This window comes from Artibeus jamaicensis, unplaced genomic scaffold (genome assembly GCF_021234435.1).
Source record: "Artibeus jamaicensis isolate MK-2021 breed Jamaican fruit bat unplaced genomic scaffold, CSHL_Jam_final contig_76, whole genome shotgun sequence".
NCBI lineage: Eukaryota > Metazoa > Chordata > Mammalia > Chiroptera > Phyllostomidae > Artibeus > Artibeus jamaicensis.
The window spans coordinates 23,874,138-23,892,183 of record NW_026521954.1 but is presented as its reverse complement, the minus strand read 5'-3'; the positions used below and the strand labels follow the sequence as shown (position 1 = coordinate 23,892,183).

The 18,046-nt window shown below is 52.8% G+C and overlaps 1 protein-coding gene across 4 annotated transcripts; it reads left to right on the top strand.

The window, feature by feature from the left end:
- Nucleotides 1-39: 39 nt before the first annotated feature.
- LYAR (Ly1 antibody reactive) lies at nucleotides 40-16,456 on the top strand. Of its 4 annotated transcripts, none has more exons than XM_037126958.2 (11): nucleotides 40-177; nucleotides 2,875-2,926; nucleotides 5,465-5,545; nucleotides 5,776-5,943; nucleotides 7,538-7,652; nucleotides 9,826-9,933; nucleotides 10,043-10,126; nucleotides 13,456-13,885; nucleotides 14,183-14,272; nucleotides 15,576-15,661; nucleotides 16,155-16,456. In XM_037126958.2, exons 4-11 carry the CDS (start codon nucleotides 5,822-5,824, stop codon nucleotides 16,287-16,289), a joined length of 1,170 nt encoding a protein of 389 aa, XP_036982853.2. In that variant the 5' UTR covers nucleotides 40-177; nucleotides 2,875-2,926; nucleotides 5,465-5,545; nucleotides 5,776-5,821; the 3' UTR covers nucleotides 16,290-16,456. The 4 variants fall into 4 exon arrangements, with proteins under 4 accessions (XP_036982853.2, XP_036982850.2, XP_036982852.2 ...); XM_037126955.2 differs by having other exon boundaries at nucleotides 5,465-5,617; XM_037126957.2 differs by lacking the exon at nucleotides 2,875-2,926 and having other exon boundaries at nucleotides 5,465-5,617.
- Nucleotides 16,457-18,046: the final 1,590 nt, after the last annotated feature.

Below are 18,046 nucleotides of genomic sequence, written 5' to 3'. Positions count from 1 at the left end.
GTCACTTCCGCAGGCGCGCCTTGTGGTCGCGGTGCGCATGCGCGCGGGCGGCTCCAAAAACGAATTTCACGCCGCGAAGCTGTTCAGGGAGGTGGTGGTTACGCTGGGCGGGCTGTCGGGGCGACTCCACGTGCTCCCCGCGGCCGGTTTCAGCCGTTGGCGGACGCGGGCTGAGAGGTGAGGAGCGGTGGCTCAGAGGTCCGACCTGGGAGGCTGCGCTAGAGCGTGAGGAGGGGAGGGCGGCGGGGCTAATGCCTGCATTTCCATCCACCAAGCCGGTCCCTCTGCTTCACGCATATGGAAGGAGGAAATCCATTCAGATCTGTTTGTGTTCTGCAGAGGTGAAAGGAGTTCTGGACTTAGAATGACCAGTTCTTCTAGGTTTTAAAGTGGAAAAGTTCTTGTGCAGGAAACCCTCCCTGTCCTGGGCGAAGCAGGACAGTGGGTCACCGCCGGGCTGCACAGCTGGGGACAGGGCTCTTCTCTGGGAATTGGGGAGCTCGGTCCTTGCGGAGGAGACTTCAGGGCATGGGGTTGAGAGCACGGATGCAGGGCCACATGTGAGTCCAGGTTGGCCACCAACTGGACGTGTGACCATCTTAATGTCTTTGTGCCTCAGTTCCCTTGACTCTCCAAAGGGAATGATGCAGAACCTAACTCAGGGCTGTAGTGAGGTTTACAGGAGCACAAACGTGTTAACTACCAATGACAGGGTTTGGCACATAGTAGGGTGCTCAATAAAAGTCAGGATGTTCTGCAGCTCCCACCTCCGAGGAGACAGGTAGGGCAAGGAGGTGGGCTGTATTTGCAAGGCTGACTTTCCTGCAGAGAGACCCCACTTGGGACTGGTTCACACAGCACCCCCGTCCCTGCATCTAGCATAGAGCCTGGCAGGTGGGTTCTGTGAACCCACAGAGGGTTCCACAGAGGGTTGTTAAACCAGAGAAGGGAAGCTGTTTAAGACATAGGGGGTGACATGGGAGGTTAGGTTGACTTCTCCCAGCCTCAGTTTGCTCATCTGTTAAGTGGAGATAGATGTACTGTCTTCTTGGAGGCGTTGCAGAGTGCAAGGGAGTGGTCCTGTGTAGTGCACATCAAAGCCTCCCGGGTTTAGGAGGGATGGTGGACCATCCCGACTTGTGTGTCCTTCCCTGCACAATACCTATGGTCTCTTGGACCTGTACCCCTGAAAGAAAGGGCTGGTTTGGTTGGCCTGACCCCGTGTTTCACAGGGGAGAACTTGAAGTTCAGTGGGACAGTGACTACATTCAGGTCAGAGTGCTCACTGGGGACCGTGCTGACATTGCCAGTCTGGCCTGTCAGATGGACTCTTGGAGGTGGTGGTGATGATGGGGTTTAGGTCTGTGTGTATTCGTGTTTGAGAATGTTTTAAGAATTGGGAATGTAATTTTTGTAAAAAAAAACATACAAAAACACAGGGAGGAAGGTAAAAAAAAACAAAAACAACCCACCCCAAATCCCAATCCTGGAACTAAACCTGAGGTCATGTTATCAGGGTCATGGTGGTACAGTAGCACCATGGTAGGGAGCCAGAGGAGCCCAGGGTGCATTTTTGGAGGATAGATGAGTGGATTGCAGGTCCTGTTTAAAGAAGCATGGGCTTAGGTGGGCACCGGGTGTCATAACATTGATGTGCAAATTCATAGGGCACAGGAAATTCTACCATTGGGTAAGGATGAATCTTCCATATTGTGTATCTTACTTAACTTTTGGCACAATGCTCTAAGACCCATTTGATATGTAAATGGGTTCAAGTTAGGATACCTTGAGGTCATTTAGTTTGCAGTTGGCAGATATGGGCTCCAGCTCAGATCCTCTGGCCCTGCATCCAAGCCCAGTTCAACAGAACATGACTACCATCTTGATAAATTCCTCACAGTTCCCATCCTCTCACTGATTCTGTCTCTGCCCCTCAACTGAGCATCACTTTCCAGTACCTGACACGCTCCATTAGGACACGGGTGGTTTGGCACAGTGTGGGCTGGCCTGAGAATTAAGACATGGGTTCTCATGTTTTCAAATGGAAGCTCACTTGTACAGCCTTTGAATTTTTCTGGGTGAGGGTCTCAAGATCCTAGACGCCAAGTAGTGGCCAAGGACACGACAAGTCAAGATGAGAGGCAGGATGGGAGCTGCGGCGTGTCGCCTGGCTGTCAGGCTGCCCCTGCCACGGAGTGTGCCTCCAGGCAGATGGCTCACCCGCGCCGAGTCTGGGTGCCCGTGTGATCGGACCTCTTTGGGGATGTCAGTGCTGCTGTGGTCCTAAGTGTGAAATGGCTTTGTGGACAGCTAGTGGTCACGTTCTGTCATTCTTCACCCTTTTCTCAGGTTAGGGCATGTGGCAAGAACTCAGTGAATTGAACAGACAGACGAACAGACAGCCAGAAGCTCACACAGAGGACCTGGCTGACTTTAGGGGAGGGCACCTGGGTGTACCTGGATCCCAGTGTGCACTCGTGTGCTCTCTGCCGGTCCAGAAACACTGCTTTCTGCTCATCATTCTCTGCTCTCACATGCCTGCATCTCTAGGAGAAAGGACACACGGAATCTCTGTGGCTGATGGGGACCCAGCCATGGGCAGTGAGAGTGAGGAGCCAGGGAAGGAAATGGGAACTCTTACTTACGTTCAGCCCCTAAAGAACACCGTCTTTTTACACTTGGGGCCAAACACCAAATAACACCCGAGCCCAGCAGACGGTGTCCTAAGTCTGCATGCTGCAGGCTTCCAGCTCTCCCCTTGTCCAAAGAGGAGATGTTACACGTTTCCAAACACATCATTTGAAGGTTTAATTGTTTAAATTTCTTTCATGTTTAGTCTTACAAAATTTTAATAACTTTAATTTTTTGTTTTAGGCAATGCTTGCTATCTTCAGTTGGAGGGGCTGATGTCACATGGTGTGTTTTTGTAAGTTTTGTTGCATTTGCACATCTGAAATTGTTAAGCCTTCACTAAGACTGGGGACCCCTGTCTGCTGTGCAGTTAGGATGGTTTTCAGCTTGCTGTTCTGTGCGGCCCACCCCCATACAGACAGACAGACACACACATGCAGGTGTTCCCTGCATAAATGACAGGTGTTTCCCCAGGGGGCTAGGTCAGGTGTGAGGCCCAATCAAGGTGACCCTTGGCTGGTGCTGGGATAGCCTCTGGGCTCTGAGTAAGTGAGCAGTAAGCTCCTTCCAGGCCTTACTTCTCTCATTAGCCGGCAGGCGGCCACGGTGTTGCCGTTTCATATCAAGGGCAAAGACGCAGGCAGGCTGTGGAGCCGGAGGAAGGCACCGAGAGACCGAGTGCAACACCTGTGCACGTTGCCCTTTCCGCATGGAACAGGCAGTGCACCGGTTTCTACACGTGAACATCTGAAAGGGGTGGGGGCGTCTTTCCTGTGGCCGTGTGATCGAATTCCAGTCCTCTCCTAGCCGATGTCTAGTCTCCGGGGCCAGTCCGCAGAGGGGCGACATGTTTTACACAGATATTCCCAGCATCCTTTTTGTCAGCATCACTGGCTCCTTTCGGTCTGTACATCTTGTTTCCGCGTATCCTTCTCAGGTCTTTAATTCCAGACCTTTTATGACAGGATCTCAAAGCTTGCTGAAGCCTCCTCTTCCCTGGTCCCCCTCACCCAGGAAGCAGAATAAACTTCAACAAGGAAGGTCAGAAAGCTGTAGGGCCCAGGGCTGTCCAGCCTGTGGCCCAACACAAAATTGTAAATTACTTAAAACGTTATGAGATTTTCTCTTTTTGTGATTACATGTTGCAGTGTATGTAATGTGTGGCCCAAGACAGCTCTTCTTCCAGTGTGGCCCAGAGGTGCCGAAAGGTTGGGCACCCCTGCCTAGGCCATAGCTTAACTCCAAGGGGGTATTTGTCATTGCTGAGTTGCATTAAGAACGTACTTACACATTTTTCAGCAGATATTTGACTTATTGCAGCTGTTTCTGCCTTGTGTGTGCAATGGCCCGCTGTTTCTTGGTGATGAGTTAATGGTGTGCCCTTGTTCTCGTACCAAAGTGCCCCTCCTGACTGTTTATTTGATGCCATGGTGCTTGTTCCAGCCTTTGTTCCCCCTGAGGGGCCGGACAGCCACTGTCCTTGCTGCCAGTCACTAACTGACCGCCCTTCTGCCCTGCGCAGAACGCTAAGGTTGGAGGGAGCTGGGTCGTGGTGCCCGCCCCCCAGGACTTGCGACAGTTTCACACACCTTCGCGGCACCCAGATGGGGAGGTGGCATGGTTGCTGCACAGCCCAGAGCGCACAGGTGTGTTGCCTTCCTTCGGATTCTGTGCAAGGCTGGAGTCAACCACATGCCCTCCCTCGCTCATCTACCCTGATGGCGAGTATGGGGGGGGGTCTGGGCCAGGGCCTGCATTCGTACGTAGCCCCACAGGCAAGCTCCTGTCCAGCAATGCTCTGAAGGGCCACAGGCCCCCACGAGACATCGGCTGGGCCTTGTAAACCAGGAGCTGCAGCCAGGACGTACATTTCCATTCCAGGCTGAGTGGCTGGAAGCAGCCCTGGTCTCTGCTTGGGTATGAGCACCAGAGCAGTGACCGGCCCCTTGCATCGGCGGAGGGAGTGATTCAGACACCAGCCTACCCTGGGCTCCGAGGGGCCCTCGTTTGTGCTGAAGGGTTTGGGGGTGAAGTCTTACCTTAAGCAGATGGCCCCAGTTTCCTTGAGCTTTGCCCCAATTTTCTGAGTGAGCGAGTGCTGGGTTAAACACTTCTCAGTAGTTTTGCTGTGACATGTACTTATACTGTAAAGCAACAGTACTCTTTAAGAATCTAGTGATTCAAAAAGTACGTACGCATGGCAAGTTATCGTGATTTCTGTCACACTTTAGATAGTTTTGCATTTTTTTGGAGCAGAGTAGCAGCTCTGTGGGGTTTTAAATAGTGGTTGTGTATATCTGTGTTGCCGTATGTGATGCCGACCCAGTGCTGGGTGCAGGGAGGTCTGTGTGCCCACCAGTAATTCAGCCCCCGGCAGTGAGGACGGCCATGGGGGTCCCCCTGTTTATTGCACCGACAGGAAGCCCACAAAGGAGGCCCCTCACCTGTTCCCTCTCTGCTAGGCCCGAGGGCACAGGTCCCGTATTAACACCTGGGGGTACGTGGTAAAGTCTGCACAGACGCTTCTTGTGCTCATAGGGATTGTTTGCAGGGTGCTTCTATGCTTTCTAAAGCTCCCTCATCCCCCCTCGTTGTGTTCTTATTGTATCAGTATTTGGGGACCTGAAATAGTTGGCAGTACACACCTAAGGGTGAGAGATTGTGGGGGGTGGAGAAAGGGAGAGAGAGAGTTACGAGAAAAGGTAGCTATTTCACTTAACGCCCCCCAAACTTCTCATGTGTAGAGCTGGCCACCAAGTTCAAATTCTAGTTCTGCTGCTGTGTGACCCTGGGCAAGTTACCTACTCTCTCTGTGCTTCAATACCTCATGTAGGTGGAATGATAGTCTCCCCGTTGGAGTGTTGCCGTGAGGATTCCCGTTAACGTGGGTGAAGCTCTGAGAGGACCCCGAGCGGTGAGCAAGCCCCGTGAAAAGTTAGTCATTGGTGCTGTCGTGAGTCACAGTTCTGCTTCCCCGGTGGTGGAGGTGCGTGGAGATTGCTAACCACCTTGGACTCTTGTCTGTAGTTACCTTCCTGTGAAACGCTGGTGGAAAAGTTAGCCGTATGATTGTTTATTGGGAATAAAAGTATCAGATTACAACGATGATTACTCTTTTTTCCCTTCATTTTCAATTTCTTTCAGGGCAAGACTTACCCTCTCTCGCGCGTATCACAGCGCTCAGCTAAACATGGTGTTTTTTACCTGCAACTCGTGCGGCGAGTCCGTGAAGAAGGCGCAGGTGGAGAAGCACCTGGCCGTCTGCCGGGGCTGCGAGTGTCTTTCCTGCATCGACTGCGGCACGGACTTCTGGTGAGTCCCGTGTGGCTCGCGTGGGCCGGACGAAGGCCCAGGCCAGTCTGGGGGGCCGTTTCCACAGAGCTTTGAAAAGCAGGCATGCTGGAGGGGAGATATGGTGAAAAAGGCGGGAGTGGGTGCTGGACCGCTTGCCCTGCGTGGACGGGTTAGGGAGAAGACCGGAGGAAGGGGAGCTGTGGCGGTGGGTGCGCCTGACCAGCCAGTGTGGCTGCCTGTGAGCCTGTCGCCAGGGCCTGGGCAGGGGCCACGGAGCAAGGCTGGGGGGCCGGTGTGCCGACCGCACTGAAGAGACGGCCGGCAAACCAGAAAGGGGTGCACTGCTGCACAGTGGGGGGCGTGCGAGAGGAGCGGCCAGGCCCTGCCAGGAGATGGGAGGTGGGGGGCTCCCGCTCCCCGAGTGCTCCGACACTTCCACTGGAGGGGGGGGGGCGGGGCTGGGGGAAGACCTTGTGTGCTCTCCGGTGGTGTCTCTGGGGGGCCCGTGGGCAGCTGGCTGACCTCCTCCGTCTTCTCAACCTGCCCTCCCCCAGAGCCTCCGAGGGTCCAGTGAGAGGGTGGCTTTGCTGCCTCTGCCCACTGGCCTCTGCGGCATTTGGATGCTATTTGCCAACAGTACATTTTAATTCTATGTTAGAGCAGTGACATTTAAAAAAACATTTGAAAACTGCTACAGTTCTTGTTCATGCCTAATCCTAGGAAGAAGCTGGATATATAAAGCGGGTCTTTCTCACTGGGGGGTTTGCCCCTGACCTTGTCCCGCATGTGTCCCTGAAGGGTTGTACGACTTCCAAAAGATCGAGGCAGAATCGAGATTTTCCTTCTTCCCAAGACTCTGAGATCCAGAACTTTTAATGATCTAACATAATGTTTAAAAATACCTATTTTTATTGAAATATAATTGACGTATAACAGTGTATTAGTTTCACGCGTATGTTATGATTCAGTATCTGTATATACTGCAAAAACGGTCACAAAGTCTAGTTAACATCGACCTGTACATAGTCCTGAAAAGTGTTTTCTCGCGTGATGGGGACTTTTCAGCTCTGACCCCTCAGCCCCTTTCAGACGTGCGGCGCGGCATTGCCGACTGCGGTCCCCGTGCTGTGAGGCACCCTCGTGCCCTTTCAACCTGGTGCGGTGTTTATTGTTTATATTGGGGTATGTCAATGTCCAGCGTTCTGTTAGTTCTGGTCCCACCATTTCATACCAGCTGTTAACTTACCCTCCCACTGCTTCCTGCCTGCCTGCTGTGCCACCTGGAAATCTCGCAGATCTTGTGACTTGAGATAAAGCCACCTGTTGCAGAGAATTTTTTTAATTCAGTGTGGAGTCACTTATGACTAAAAGCAAGTCCCGCTCATCAATTTGGTTTAAGGCCTTTGGATATAAGGTGGGTGGGAAGTTCCGTGGCAGGTTCCGTGGTGGCCGGTTTGGCGGAAAGAAGCCGTGGGTGCGCAGCAGGTTGTGAGCAGAATGAGTGAAGCAGGTGGGGGCGCAGGGCAGTGGGCAGGGAGAGCAGCACGGGGCCAGCCTGCGACAGCCTCCGCTCTGGGCGCCATCTGACGGCGGAACCTCTGTCGCCTCACAGGGGCGATGACTACAGAAGCCACGTGAAATGCGTGAGTGAAGACCAGAAGTATGGCGGCAAAGGCTATGACGGCAAAGTTCACAAAGGCGACCTCAAACAGCAGGCGTGGGTTCAGGTGAGGTCTCGTGCGTCTAAGAGCTTCATCCGAGGACACCTTCCACTCTTCTCTGAAGCCTGGGAGGCTGGAGCCAAAACGGCACGTCTGAGCACAGGCCACGGCTGAGCAGCCAAGGCTTGCAGAAGAGTTCTTTGTTTCTCTGTTGATAATTGCAGTGTCGTTTGTCTTTAATCCGTATGTTTTGTACACTTCTTGCAAAAATATTTTAGAGTCCTCACTAGCTTTCACTTTGCTGTGAAGTTTTTATAACTCAAATCCTGTAAATTTGTCATGTCTGTTGGTATCCAAACCAGGCAAAATACAGACGTTTGCATAAATGTGAGGAATTTTCTACTTAAATAAAAATGGTACCATGCACAATAAAAGCGACAAAGCAACAAAATCCCTAATTCATTGAGAAGTGTAACTTCCAGAATGTTGCTCACCATTTACGGAATAGATGACAGGAAGAGGGATTCAGAAAGGAAGGGAGGGGAATGAAAACAGATGTCATCCATGTGGAAGTTTTGTATTTTCCTAGAAACCAAACAAATAACGGTCACTTCCTCCGTGACAGAGTTTGAGCATGAACTTTCCGACAGCGGCCAGCTCACTGAGGCACGGACTCCTGGCCAGGGGAGGGCTCTGTTCGTAAGGGTCGCCAGAGTGTGCCCAGCGTGGACCGTGAGGCCAGCGAACCCCCCTACGATACTCAGGCTGGCCTCTGTCAGGCTGTTCTCTCGGGTGCTGCATCTGTCGTCCCCCGCAAAACGGAGGACGCTTGCAGGCCTCTGAGCTGGAGGAGCCTGTGTGCTTGAGCTGCACCACGTGGCCGCCGCAGCGTGGAGGAGGAACTCTCTCCAGCAAGTGCCCTCCGCCTCCGTGGAGGCAGAGTCTCGCTGGCGTGCAGCCAGGTCCCGGTGTCCACACGCCTAGTCCTTTTTGCCCATATTTTGTGGTATCCATTTTGTCTGATTCTTGGAATCATTTTTGGTTTGTTCACATTTTTTTTTCCAGTGTTGCAAAATGGTGGTGAATTATACGTGATGTGAAGTTGAGCAGTTTGACCATTTTTAAGCTGCCAGTTATTGAATACTTTCACCATCTGTGGTCCTTTCCCAGCTGAGTGACGCTGACAGCCCTGTCAGAAACCACTGTCACTGAACCGTCTGCGAGGGTTTATCTGTGGGCTCCCGGCCCCCCGGTCTGTGCATCTGTGCCAGTTCCGTGCTGTTTCGATGGTTCTACCTTTGTGTAGAAACTCTGAAACCGAGGTGCCAGACCTCCAATGTTCTTGTTTTTCAAGATTGTTTCGGCCACGGTGCCCCTTGGGACCCCCATGTGAATGTCAGTGTAGAGTCTTCTATTTCTGGGGGGACAGTCACTCGGATGTTGATAGGGATTGTGTTTGAATCTGTGGATCTCTTGGGTGGCACCGAACTCTTTTTTTAAAAATATTTTATTTATTTATTTTTAGAGGGAAAGGGAGAGATAAAGGGGGAAAAAAACACTGATGAGTGGTTGCGTCTCATGTGCCCCTAACTGGGGACCTGACCTGCAACCCAGGTATGTGATGTGCCCTGGCTGGGAATTGAACCTGCGACCCTTCGGTTCACAGACCAGTGCTCAATCCACTGAGCCACACCAGCCAGGGCGGAACTGACTTCTTAATAAGTCTTCCCATCCACGAACATTTCCATTTATTTGTGTCTTCTTTTTTCCAGCAGCGTTGTGTAGTTTTCAGTAGATATTTTTAATAAATTCTTTGGTTAAGTTTGTGCCTAAGCAGTCTATTCTTTTTCATGCTATTGTAAGTGGAATTGTCTTCTGAGTTTCTATTTCAGGTTGTTATTTTGTACAAATGCTCCTTGCCCATTGCGCGTCAATTCTGCAGGTCTGCTGCCCGTGCTGAGTGGGTCTGAAGGTTCTCTCCGCGGAGTCTGCGGGGTGTTCCACGTGTAGGAGACCGAGCTGGCTGTGAACAGACGTCGTTCCGCTTCTTTCTGATTCCAATGCCCTTTATTTCCTGTTCTCACCCGATGGCCCTGGCTAGGATTTCTGGTGCTAATATGGGGAATTTGGAAGCGTAGACATTAATGCAGAATCTGTGCTGGAAATGTGAATTCTGTAGCCATGGCGACAAGAAACTCATGTCAGTTTATTGCTTTTGTATTGTCTTCCTTTTTTCCAGAAAATTAATGAATTAATAAAAAGACCCAATGTCAGCCCCAAAGTGAGAGAACTTTTAGAGCAAATTAGTGGTTTTGACAACATTCCCAGGAAAAAGGCAAAATTTCAGGTACGTAGTTGACAGGCGTTCCTGACCGGAGGGGGGGACAGGCCCAGCGGTGACAGCTGTGGGCCGTCGGATGGGATGCATGTTGCTGTTTTCTCTTTGTTCCTTGTAGAACTGGATGAAGAACAGTTTAAAGGTTCATAATGAATCGGTTCTGGAGCAGGTGTGGAATCTCTTTTCCGAAGCTTCCAGCAGTGTAAGTCCGATCTCATTTTAGATTTGTAGTGTGGCATAATGCTTAGTAACAGTGCGATGGGAATGTCTTATTTTTGGAGGTCAGGACAGCCTTCTTTTTCAGAGCCTCTTTGGGCCTTCATTTATGGGAAGGAATAAACTGAATGCCTTGCAAAGAAGAGTTCCTTATTGTGCACAGAAAGGTATTTGACCCCAATGTGTGATAATGGTGGCAGCTAGCATGGAGTGATTGGCTTAGAAATCAGGCAGCGGGCACATTGGAAAGAACAGGAGCTTTGGGTGTCTGACAGACCTGGACTGAGTTCCTGCTCCTCTCCGCCAAACGTTCGATCTCAGGCACGTTAATTAGCTTCTCTGAGCCTCAGTTTCCTTTACTTTACAAAGTGGGTCATCATAGTCATTCATTCATTCATTCCTGACCAAGTGCCTGATCTGTGCCAGAACGTGAACAAAACTATAAACTACCGCATGTGGTGAGAGTGCCGTGAAGGGAGGTAAACAAGGTGGGGGCCGCAGAGTGACTGGGTGGTCTTTTAGGAAAGGGCAGGAGGGTCACAAGGGTGCCTTAATGTGCTGCAGTTTTAAAATAGATGAGACTACACAGCATTCCGCCTGGTGCCCAACTCTCAGTTGGCACTCGATAAGCGTCTCTCTCCTTCTGGTGGAGGGAGAATTCCACAGGGATTAGTCGGCCAGCTGCCTGCCGGTCAGATTGGTTCTGTGTGTGAGTTCCCAGGTGGGGATGCACCCGCAGAGTTTTGGTGTGCTGTTGTGTCACCGCACTGTGGGTTACACTGTTAACTGGATTTTTTTTCACGTTAATTCAGTTGCACTCTCTTCCTATTTGGATCTTACATCCATTTGGAAACTTACATCATTAGTAGTTTAAAAAAAACAATGGGTTTGGTTGGTCTTTTATTCCGGTCATGTTGTTAGGAGTTGATTTGCTTTATATACAGAGAATATTTAATTTAATTTAAGTGATTTATTTATTTTGTAAAAGATTTTATTTATTAATTTTTTTTTTAGAGAGAGGGGAAGGGAGAGAAAGGTTGGTGTGTGGTTGCCTCTCGTGCGCCCTCTACTGGGGACCAGACTTGGCCCGCAACCCAGGCGTATGCCCTGACTGGGAATTGAACGTGTGATCCTTTGGGGTTCGCAGGCTGGTCCTCACTCCACTGAGCCATACCAGCCAGGACTAGAGAGAATATTTTAGACAGCAGATTGAGATATCTAGCATTTGTCTCAAAATGTCAAATTGGGCCTTTGAAACCCTATAACCAATCGTTTAATTGGCCTTTATGTGGCATCTATTTTTGAAAGGTTATTTCCATTGCTTTGACTAAGAATCAAAGATTTGAAATGATTTAGTTCAACTACAGAGTTGTTTTTTTTTAAGTTCTTTGCAATTTCCCTTTTGAAGCTGCGAACTTTGTAAGAATGAAATAAATTGGTCAGTGAGTAGCTCGGGGTAAGCCCGCGTGTGTCGTGTGTTGCCTGTGCCCCGTGGACTCTGCAGCACAGCCCGTGCTTGGTGTGGGGCGCGGGTCCGGAGGCCCTGTTCGCTCTCGTCTGTGCTGTCAGCCTCCTCCTGCTCCGCGCCGGGCAGTGGGGGGCGCCTGCCCTGCTCCGCTGGTGGTGCTTTCCACACCGGTGCATCGGCGCTTGGTCGCGGGATCCAAGGCCTGCCTCGGGCAGCTCGTCTGAGAGCTGGTGACAGACATCTGCGTCTGTGGGTGTGAGCTTACCAGGTCGCTTCTGTCACTGGGACAGAAGCGAAGGCAGTGCGGGGGGACCACGGGGGAGGAGAGCCCGGAGGGAGGTAGGAGGGAGATGGGCAATGGGTTCACCACGCACTGTCGAGTGGTGGCTGGTGGGGTAGAAGTGCGTCTCCGCCTCCCTCGCTCTTCCTTTTCTCCAGTGGGTGTGGGTGGGGAGGCAGGTCACCAGCCAGAGACTTGTTCTGAAACAGCGGGCCGAGGTCTGTGGCCCTTGGTGGTTACAGTAACTGACACGCAGTAGGAACAAAATTGTGGGGTAGATGGGAAGCTTCTTTGCCCTCTTCCTCCTCCCGAGTCTGTTCTGAACTCATCCTCTGCTCCTCCCCCCACACGCCTGCACCGTGTTATCTCTCTGAGCCGCCGCCGAGAAGGCTCCCACCATTCAGTCTACCGATCGTTTCCTAGATGCTGCTTCTCCTGCAGAGGCTGTGCCTGGCGTCGGAGTGAGGCGTGACTTCGCGGCCTGCCCGTGCTCGAACTAAAGCCAGTCTTTCTGTATTTGGTCCAACTTGGGGGCAGTAGCTCCCTGCTTGGGACCTAGTCTCTGGAGGGGGAGGACGGAGGTGACTTGCTGGAGTCAGCTAGCTGATCACTCACAGGGGCGGGACTAGGCTGAGGGCTGCGGAAGTGGCAGTTAAGCGACTCCCCAGCGTTGCTGCCACCACTGACCCGCCCCCTGCATGCCAGGCTCCCCTGGGCTCATGGCAGGTCCGCAGGTGGCCCGGGAGCAGGGCCAGCGTAGCGATCCCCAGCACATTCTGAGTCTGGGAGTGCAGCGGGCACTGGGACGAGCTGTGCCGCAGTCGTTTTTAGAAGCAGGAGGCCCGTGCTGATTGAGTAAGGGAATGCGTGCGGTGAGTGGGCAGGTGCTCTTACCCAGGCCGTGAGGCTGGCTCCTCCGTGTCTGTGTCCCTCACTCTGTCCGGGCGCCCCGACGGCCTCTCGGGAACCGGCTCATCTGAGTGACCATGAGGCTTTGCCTCTCTCTGGCAGTTGGTCGCTCACAGGGCCCTTCTTGTGCTTCGGCCTGGTGTGCTGAGCGTCCCTGCACTGGGTTCGTGACATTTCTTTTCTCGTCTTATTTGTACACCAGCTGTATGAGAAGGGGTCACTGACTTCGTTTGATAGACAAGGAGACAGGTGCGGAGCAGATAGATAACTTGCCCCGTCTCCCCAGGGCGGGAACTCGGACCCGAGTCTGCAGATACACAACCCTTCTAGTCTCTGCCGCACACAAGGGCTCAGCTTGCGTTGAAAAGCAAGGCGAAAGTGGGCCAAAAGTAACGGCCTGGCTGAAGTGATCGAAGGGTTCCTCCCTCTCCCAGGCGAATGGAAGGGTCTGTCCAGTGCAGAGAGGGCGTGGGCAGTCCCCCCGGTTTGTGTGTTTCTGCCGCGTGCTGGCTTGTGTGGTCTGGTCACGGCTCCGAAGTGCCGAGTGGTGAAGACGGTTTCTTCTTGGAACAGGCTGTGCGGTAGATACACTCAGTGAGTGAACAGGCGTGTCTGGAGTGAGTACTTAACGTGTTTCTTCGTTTTGCTTAATAATAAGGAACCCGTCAGTAAAGGGCAAGATCAGCAGCCACCCAACCAAGTGGCGAAGCCGCCTGCGGAAATCTCCACCAAGGTGGCACCTTCCAAAGCAAGTGACACCGTGCAAGGACAAGGAGAGGCGAGGAAAAATAAGAGGGAAAGGAAGGAAGAGCGGCAGAAGAACAGGAAAAAAGAAAAAAAAGAGCTAAAATTAGAAAACCACCAAGAGAATTCGAAGAGCCAGAAGACTAAAAAGCACAGAGTGAGACGCGAGGCGGAGCAGGAGGCCGGAGCCGGGGATGCCCCCGAGGCCGCTGGCCCCCCAGGGAAGAAGGGCCACAGGAAGAGGAACAAGGGCCGGCGTGCGGAGGAGGGGGCAGTGGATGCAGCCTCGGACCCGGCGGAGACCGAGGCCGGCCCAGGAAAGAGAAAGCGGAAGCTCTCCGAAGGTGCGTGGTTAGCTCAGGCTGTGAGGCTTGTTAAGGACTAGCGCTGTGGACTTGGGTGTGTACAATCTGTTCGACCTTGCGTGTTGAACCAGGTACGACAAAGAGCATAAGCTTTGGGGTCAGGCCAGGCTGGGCTCAGTCCAGGCAAGTGACCTCACCTCTCAGCTCCCCGTGCGCCCCCAGCCTAGCGGAGAAACCCCACACACTGGGTTGCCCGGGGACCAGCACAGTGATGGATGGACGTGTAGCGGATGTCATAAATGCCAAAACCTCTCTTTTTAAAAAATCTCTGTTTAGTTGAAGCAGATTCTAAGAAGAAAAAGATAAAGTTCCCAGGACATTCTGAGGGCGGAGAACCAGAAAACCACGAAGCTACTCCTGCGAAAGGTACCACTTACAGCTCTAGCCGGGTGGGCCAGCTCGCTGGAGCCCCATCTTTGTCCACCTACAGTTGTGGTTCAGTTCCCGGTGGGGGCACATACCTAGGTCACAGTTTCGATCGCCAGTGAGGGCATAGGGCGAGGTGACCAATCAGTGTGTCTCTCTCACATCTCTCCCCCCGCTTCCCTCCCTCTTTACCCCACCTCCTCTGGCCCTCACCCCTCTTCTTCTTGGTTGAAGATTAAAACTAAAAAAGGTATCACTCCCATCATTTGGAAAGCTCTGCCCTCTTTAGGTTCGGGAAGGAGACGGTGAACCAGGGCCTTCTGGCAGGTCATACCCTCCAGAGGCATGTGGGAGAATTTGAAACTAAGGTGTGACCCCACGGTCATCCGTGAGAAGTGTGCGAGTCACCCTTGCAGGGTCTGTCTTGCCGTGAGGGGAAGGGGAAAGCAGCCAGGACCGGGAGGAGGTAGGATCTCTGGAATCGAAAAGAAACCCGGCACTGCTTTCCGAGACCTGGTTCCCTTCCTTTCTGCCAGCCAGACCCGGCTGTTCCCCTTCTTTTCTGTGGGTTTGTCCCTGGTGTCTCCTTGTTTGGAACTCCTTGGCCACCCCTCTTCCTCAGCTAGAACGTGTACTTGTCAGAACCCAGTCCCTGGCCTTTACGGCTCCTGTTAAATGCTGCTGCCTCCACAGAGCTGCCCTGTTCCTCAGGCCGGAAGCATCCCCTGGGGTCCCGCCAGTTAAGAAGAGATCCGAGGACCCAGTGGGATTTGAGGCTTTGTTGATGGAGGTTCAGTGACGGCCCGCCCAGGTCTGAGCTCAGAACCCACCCTCCAACTTACTGTGTATACAGGAGGCTTTTACAACAGTTTTGGGGTCATCGTCGATTCTCGTGAAGCCGTGGAGTGAGTCTTAGCCCGCGTGTAGCAACATCTGTGGCCGTCCTCCCGCTTTCCAAGTGACGCTCCTTTGCTCCTCTGGCTCACTGGGCTTAGCTCCCTGGTCCCGGTGGATGCTCCGTCTTGCTGCGGTTGCTCAGTGCAGCTGCGTCTCTTCACAGGGATTTGTGGTGTTGACGGTGTTTGTGACGCTTAGGTAACCCGCTTGCTCGGAGAACAGGGCTGGTGGAGGGTAGCCGGGCTCCCAGGCTGCGGGCCTGCTGTGAGGTGCAGGGGCGCCACCCACGCAGGGTTGGCTGCTGCTCAGGGGAGCAAACGGATGTGCGGAGGTCATCTCTTTGCCCTTCCGGCAGCGGGTAGCACAGCAAAACAGAATGTTTTACATGTTGTTCTTTGTGTTGCAGGTAAATTCAACTGGAAGGGGACCATTAAAGCAATTCTGAAACAGGCACCAGACAACGAAATAGCAATCAAAAAATTACGGAAAAAGGTATGGCCCATGAACCTAGGTACATAACTGGGGAGAATGAGTGCTTTATTTTAAAATGTTCAATTCTTAAAACTACCCAGAATACTATAAACTTGCGTGTGTGTGTCAGTGGCTTCCACGTTGCCTTGCAGATCCATCTGGCCCAGTGGGGCGGGGACGGGCTGAGTCCTGTGGCCCCTCTGCAGCCGGAGCAGGGCCTGCTTTACTTGGAGATGGTTCTAGGTGGTGGTTTGCTGACTTTTGATCTCTCCAGAGCAACGGTTTTTAACTCTTGATTGACGTGTGGCCCACGGGCAGCCAGGCGCTCACACACACGCGGCTGCCTGGATTTTCACAGGCAGAGCCAGCCTGGTGTGACCGGCGCGGGGCCTTTTACTTCCCGCCGCGGGGCCTTTTACTTCCCGCCGCTGCCCCCTCTGGGTTAGAGGAAGAGCGTGTGAGGTCGGTTCCTGGGACAGGGGCCCTCGTCTGACAGCTGTTCTTCCCTGTGAAGGTTTTGGCTCAGTATCACGCGGTGACGGATGAACATCACAGGTCTGAAGAGGAGCTCCTGGTCATCCTCAATAAGAAAATCAGCAAGAACCCCACCTTTAAGTTACTAAAGGACAAGGTCAAGCTTCTGAAATGAACATTTTTATATTTGTAAGTTGAGTGCATTCTGTTGATTTCTTCTTTTCACTGCTGTTTGTAAAATGTGTAATGAATAATAACTCACATTTTGCTTTCCTAACCTGGACTTTTAAGTTAAGAAGAATGTATATTTTTGGTAGAACTTTTATGAGAAAATAAACTATATTGTCCAAACTACTAAATTTGCGATGGTGAACATAATTATACATATTCTTATGTGGAAAGTATTTTTGAATGTCACAAGTCAAAAACACCCCCCTGCTTTGCTTAGACTAAAACCTATTTGTTTTAACTACATCCTTTCTGTGCGAGGTTACACATCCGTGGGTGTGTCTGTGTTGGTGAGCGGTGAGCCCGAGTCACAGCGGTCCTGCAGGCGTGGCGCACACAGCTGTCGTGCGAGGTGACCCTTCCCTGGTCGGGGCGCTGGACAGTGTGTCCGCTCTGCGGAGCCCCCAGTCTCTCTCAGCCAAAGACAGATCTGTCCGCAGCTACACCAGGCGTGGCCCGGGGCCAGGGCCCGGAAAACAGCCCGTGTGACCGCACCTGCTGCTGAGCCCGCTGTGGCTCGGGTCCCCTGGCTGGACCGAAGTGCTTTTAGATGTGCTGTCCCAAGGCCTAGCTCACTGTGCTGGAGAGTTGTGCTGGGCCACGTCCGCTATGTGAATAGGCTTTGGCCACAAGCCCCTTAAAAGTGGAATCGCCCTCTTATGCAGGGCTAGCTCGTAGTCAGCACCTCGTCCTGCAGGGGATGGGACGTGGCGGAGGTGGGCTGGGGCAAGAACGGGACGTGGTGGAGGTGGGTTGGGGCGAGGGGGATTAGCGGGGGAGGGGTGGGACAGGCGCTGTTGGCCCCTCTGTTTGGGATGGGCCTGAGGCGCCAGCTGCTGCTCTGGACTCGCAGCTGAGCCCAGCAGCTCTGTGGTCGGTTCTGATTTGGGACGTGCCGCTGGGGAGTGGTGGGTGGGCTTCAGTGGCACTGTGCTGATTTGGGATGTGCCGCTGGTGAGTGAGGACCGAGGCCTCTGAGTCAGGCCTGCAGTCAGGCCCTGGCCTGGTCCCTTGACGGCCTCCTTGAAGCTCACTCCTTTTACCTGGACGGTGATAAAGGTCCCTCTCGAGGGGTGAGTGAACGCGCTCATTTGTGTAGAGTACACAGCACTGTCCCTAAAACCTAGTGGAGACGCATTCAGTGGTCACTTTCACTATGGTTACTGTCTTCAGTAAGAGTGTCTGAGAGCCTGGGACATTCTGGAAAATGGGGAAGTGAACCCTGACCCAGAGCGTGTAGTCAGGGGCGAAAGCAGAGCCCACTGTGACTCCAGAGGCCAGTCGGGAGGTGCTTCTGCTCTTGTGCTCCTCTGCCCCTGCGCACAGTGGGGGTGCAGGGCCACTCTGTGCCCCTCTGCCCCTGTGCAGGGCCACTCCCTAAGAGTCACATTGACGTACAACACCATAACATCTTTTCAAGATTTGTGCTGATTGGATTTTTTGTCAGTTTTACCGTTATGCTGGAAGGCAAAATCTGACAGAATTAAAACATAAACTGAGAGGTCCTCATTTCTGTCACCCCTGACAGTCATCACCCAAGGTTCTCAAGGCTTACAACTTGCCAGCAGCACAGGGCAGAAACGGGGTTGGCTGTTCAGGAAAGTTAGCGGAGCGTCTGCGCTTGGGGCTGGGGGAGGCGGCCTCTTGGTTCCCTCCCAGGAAGAGGAAGCCAGGCTAGGGGGCGGTTCTGATGGGCAGGTGCCG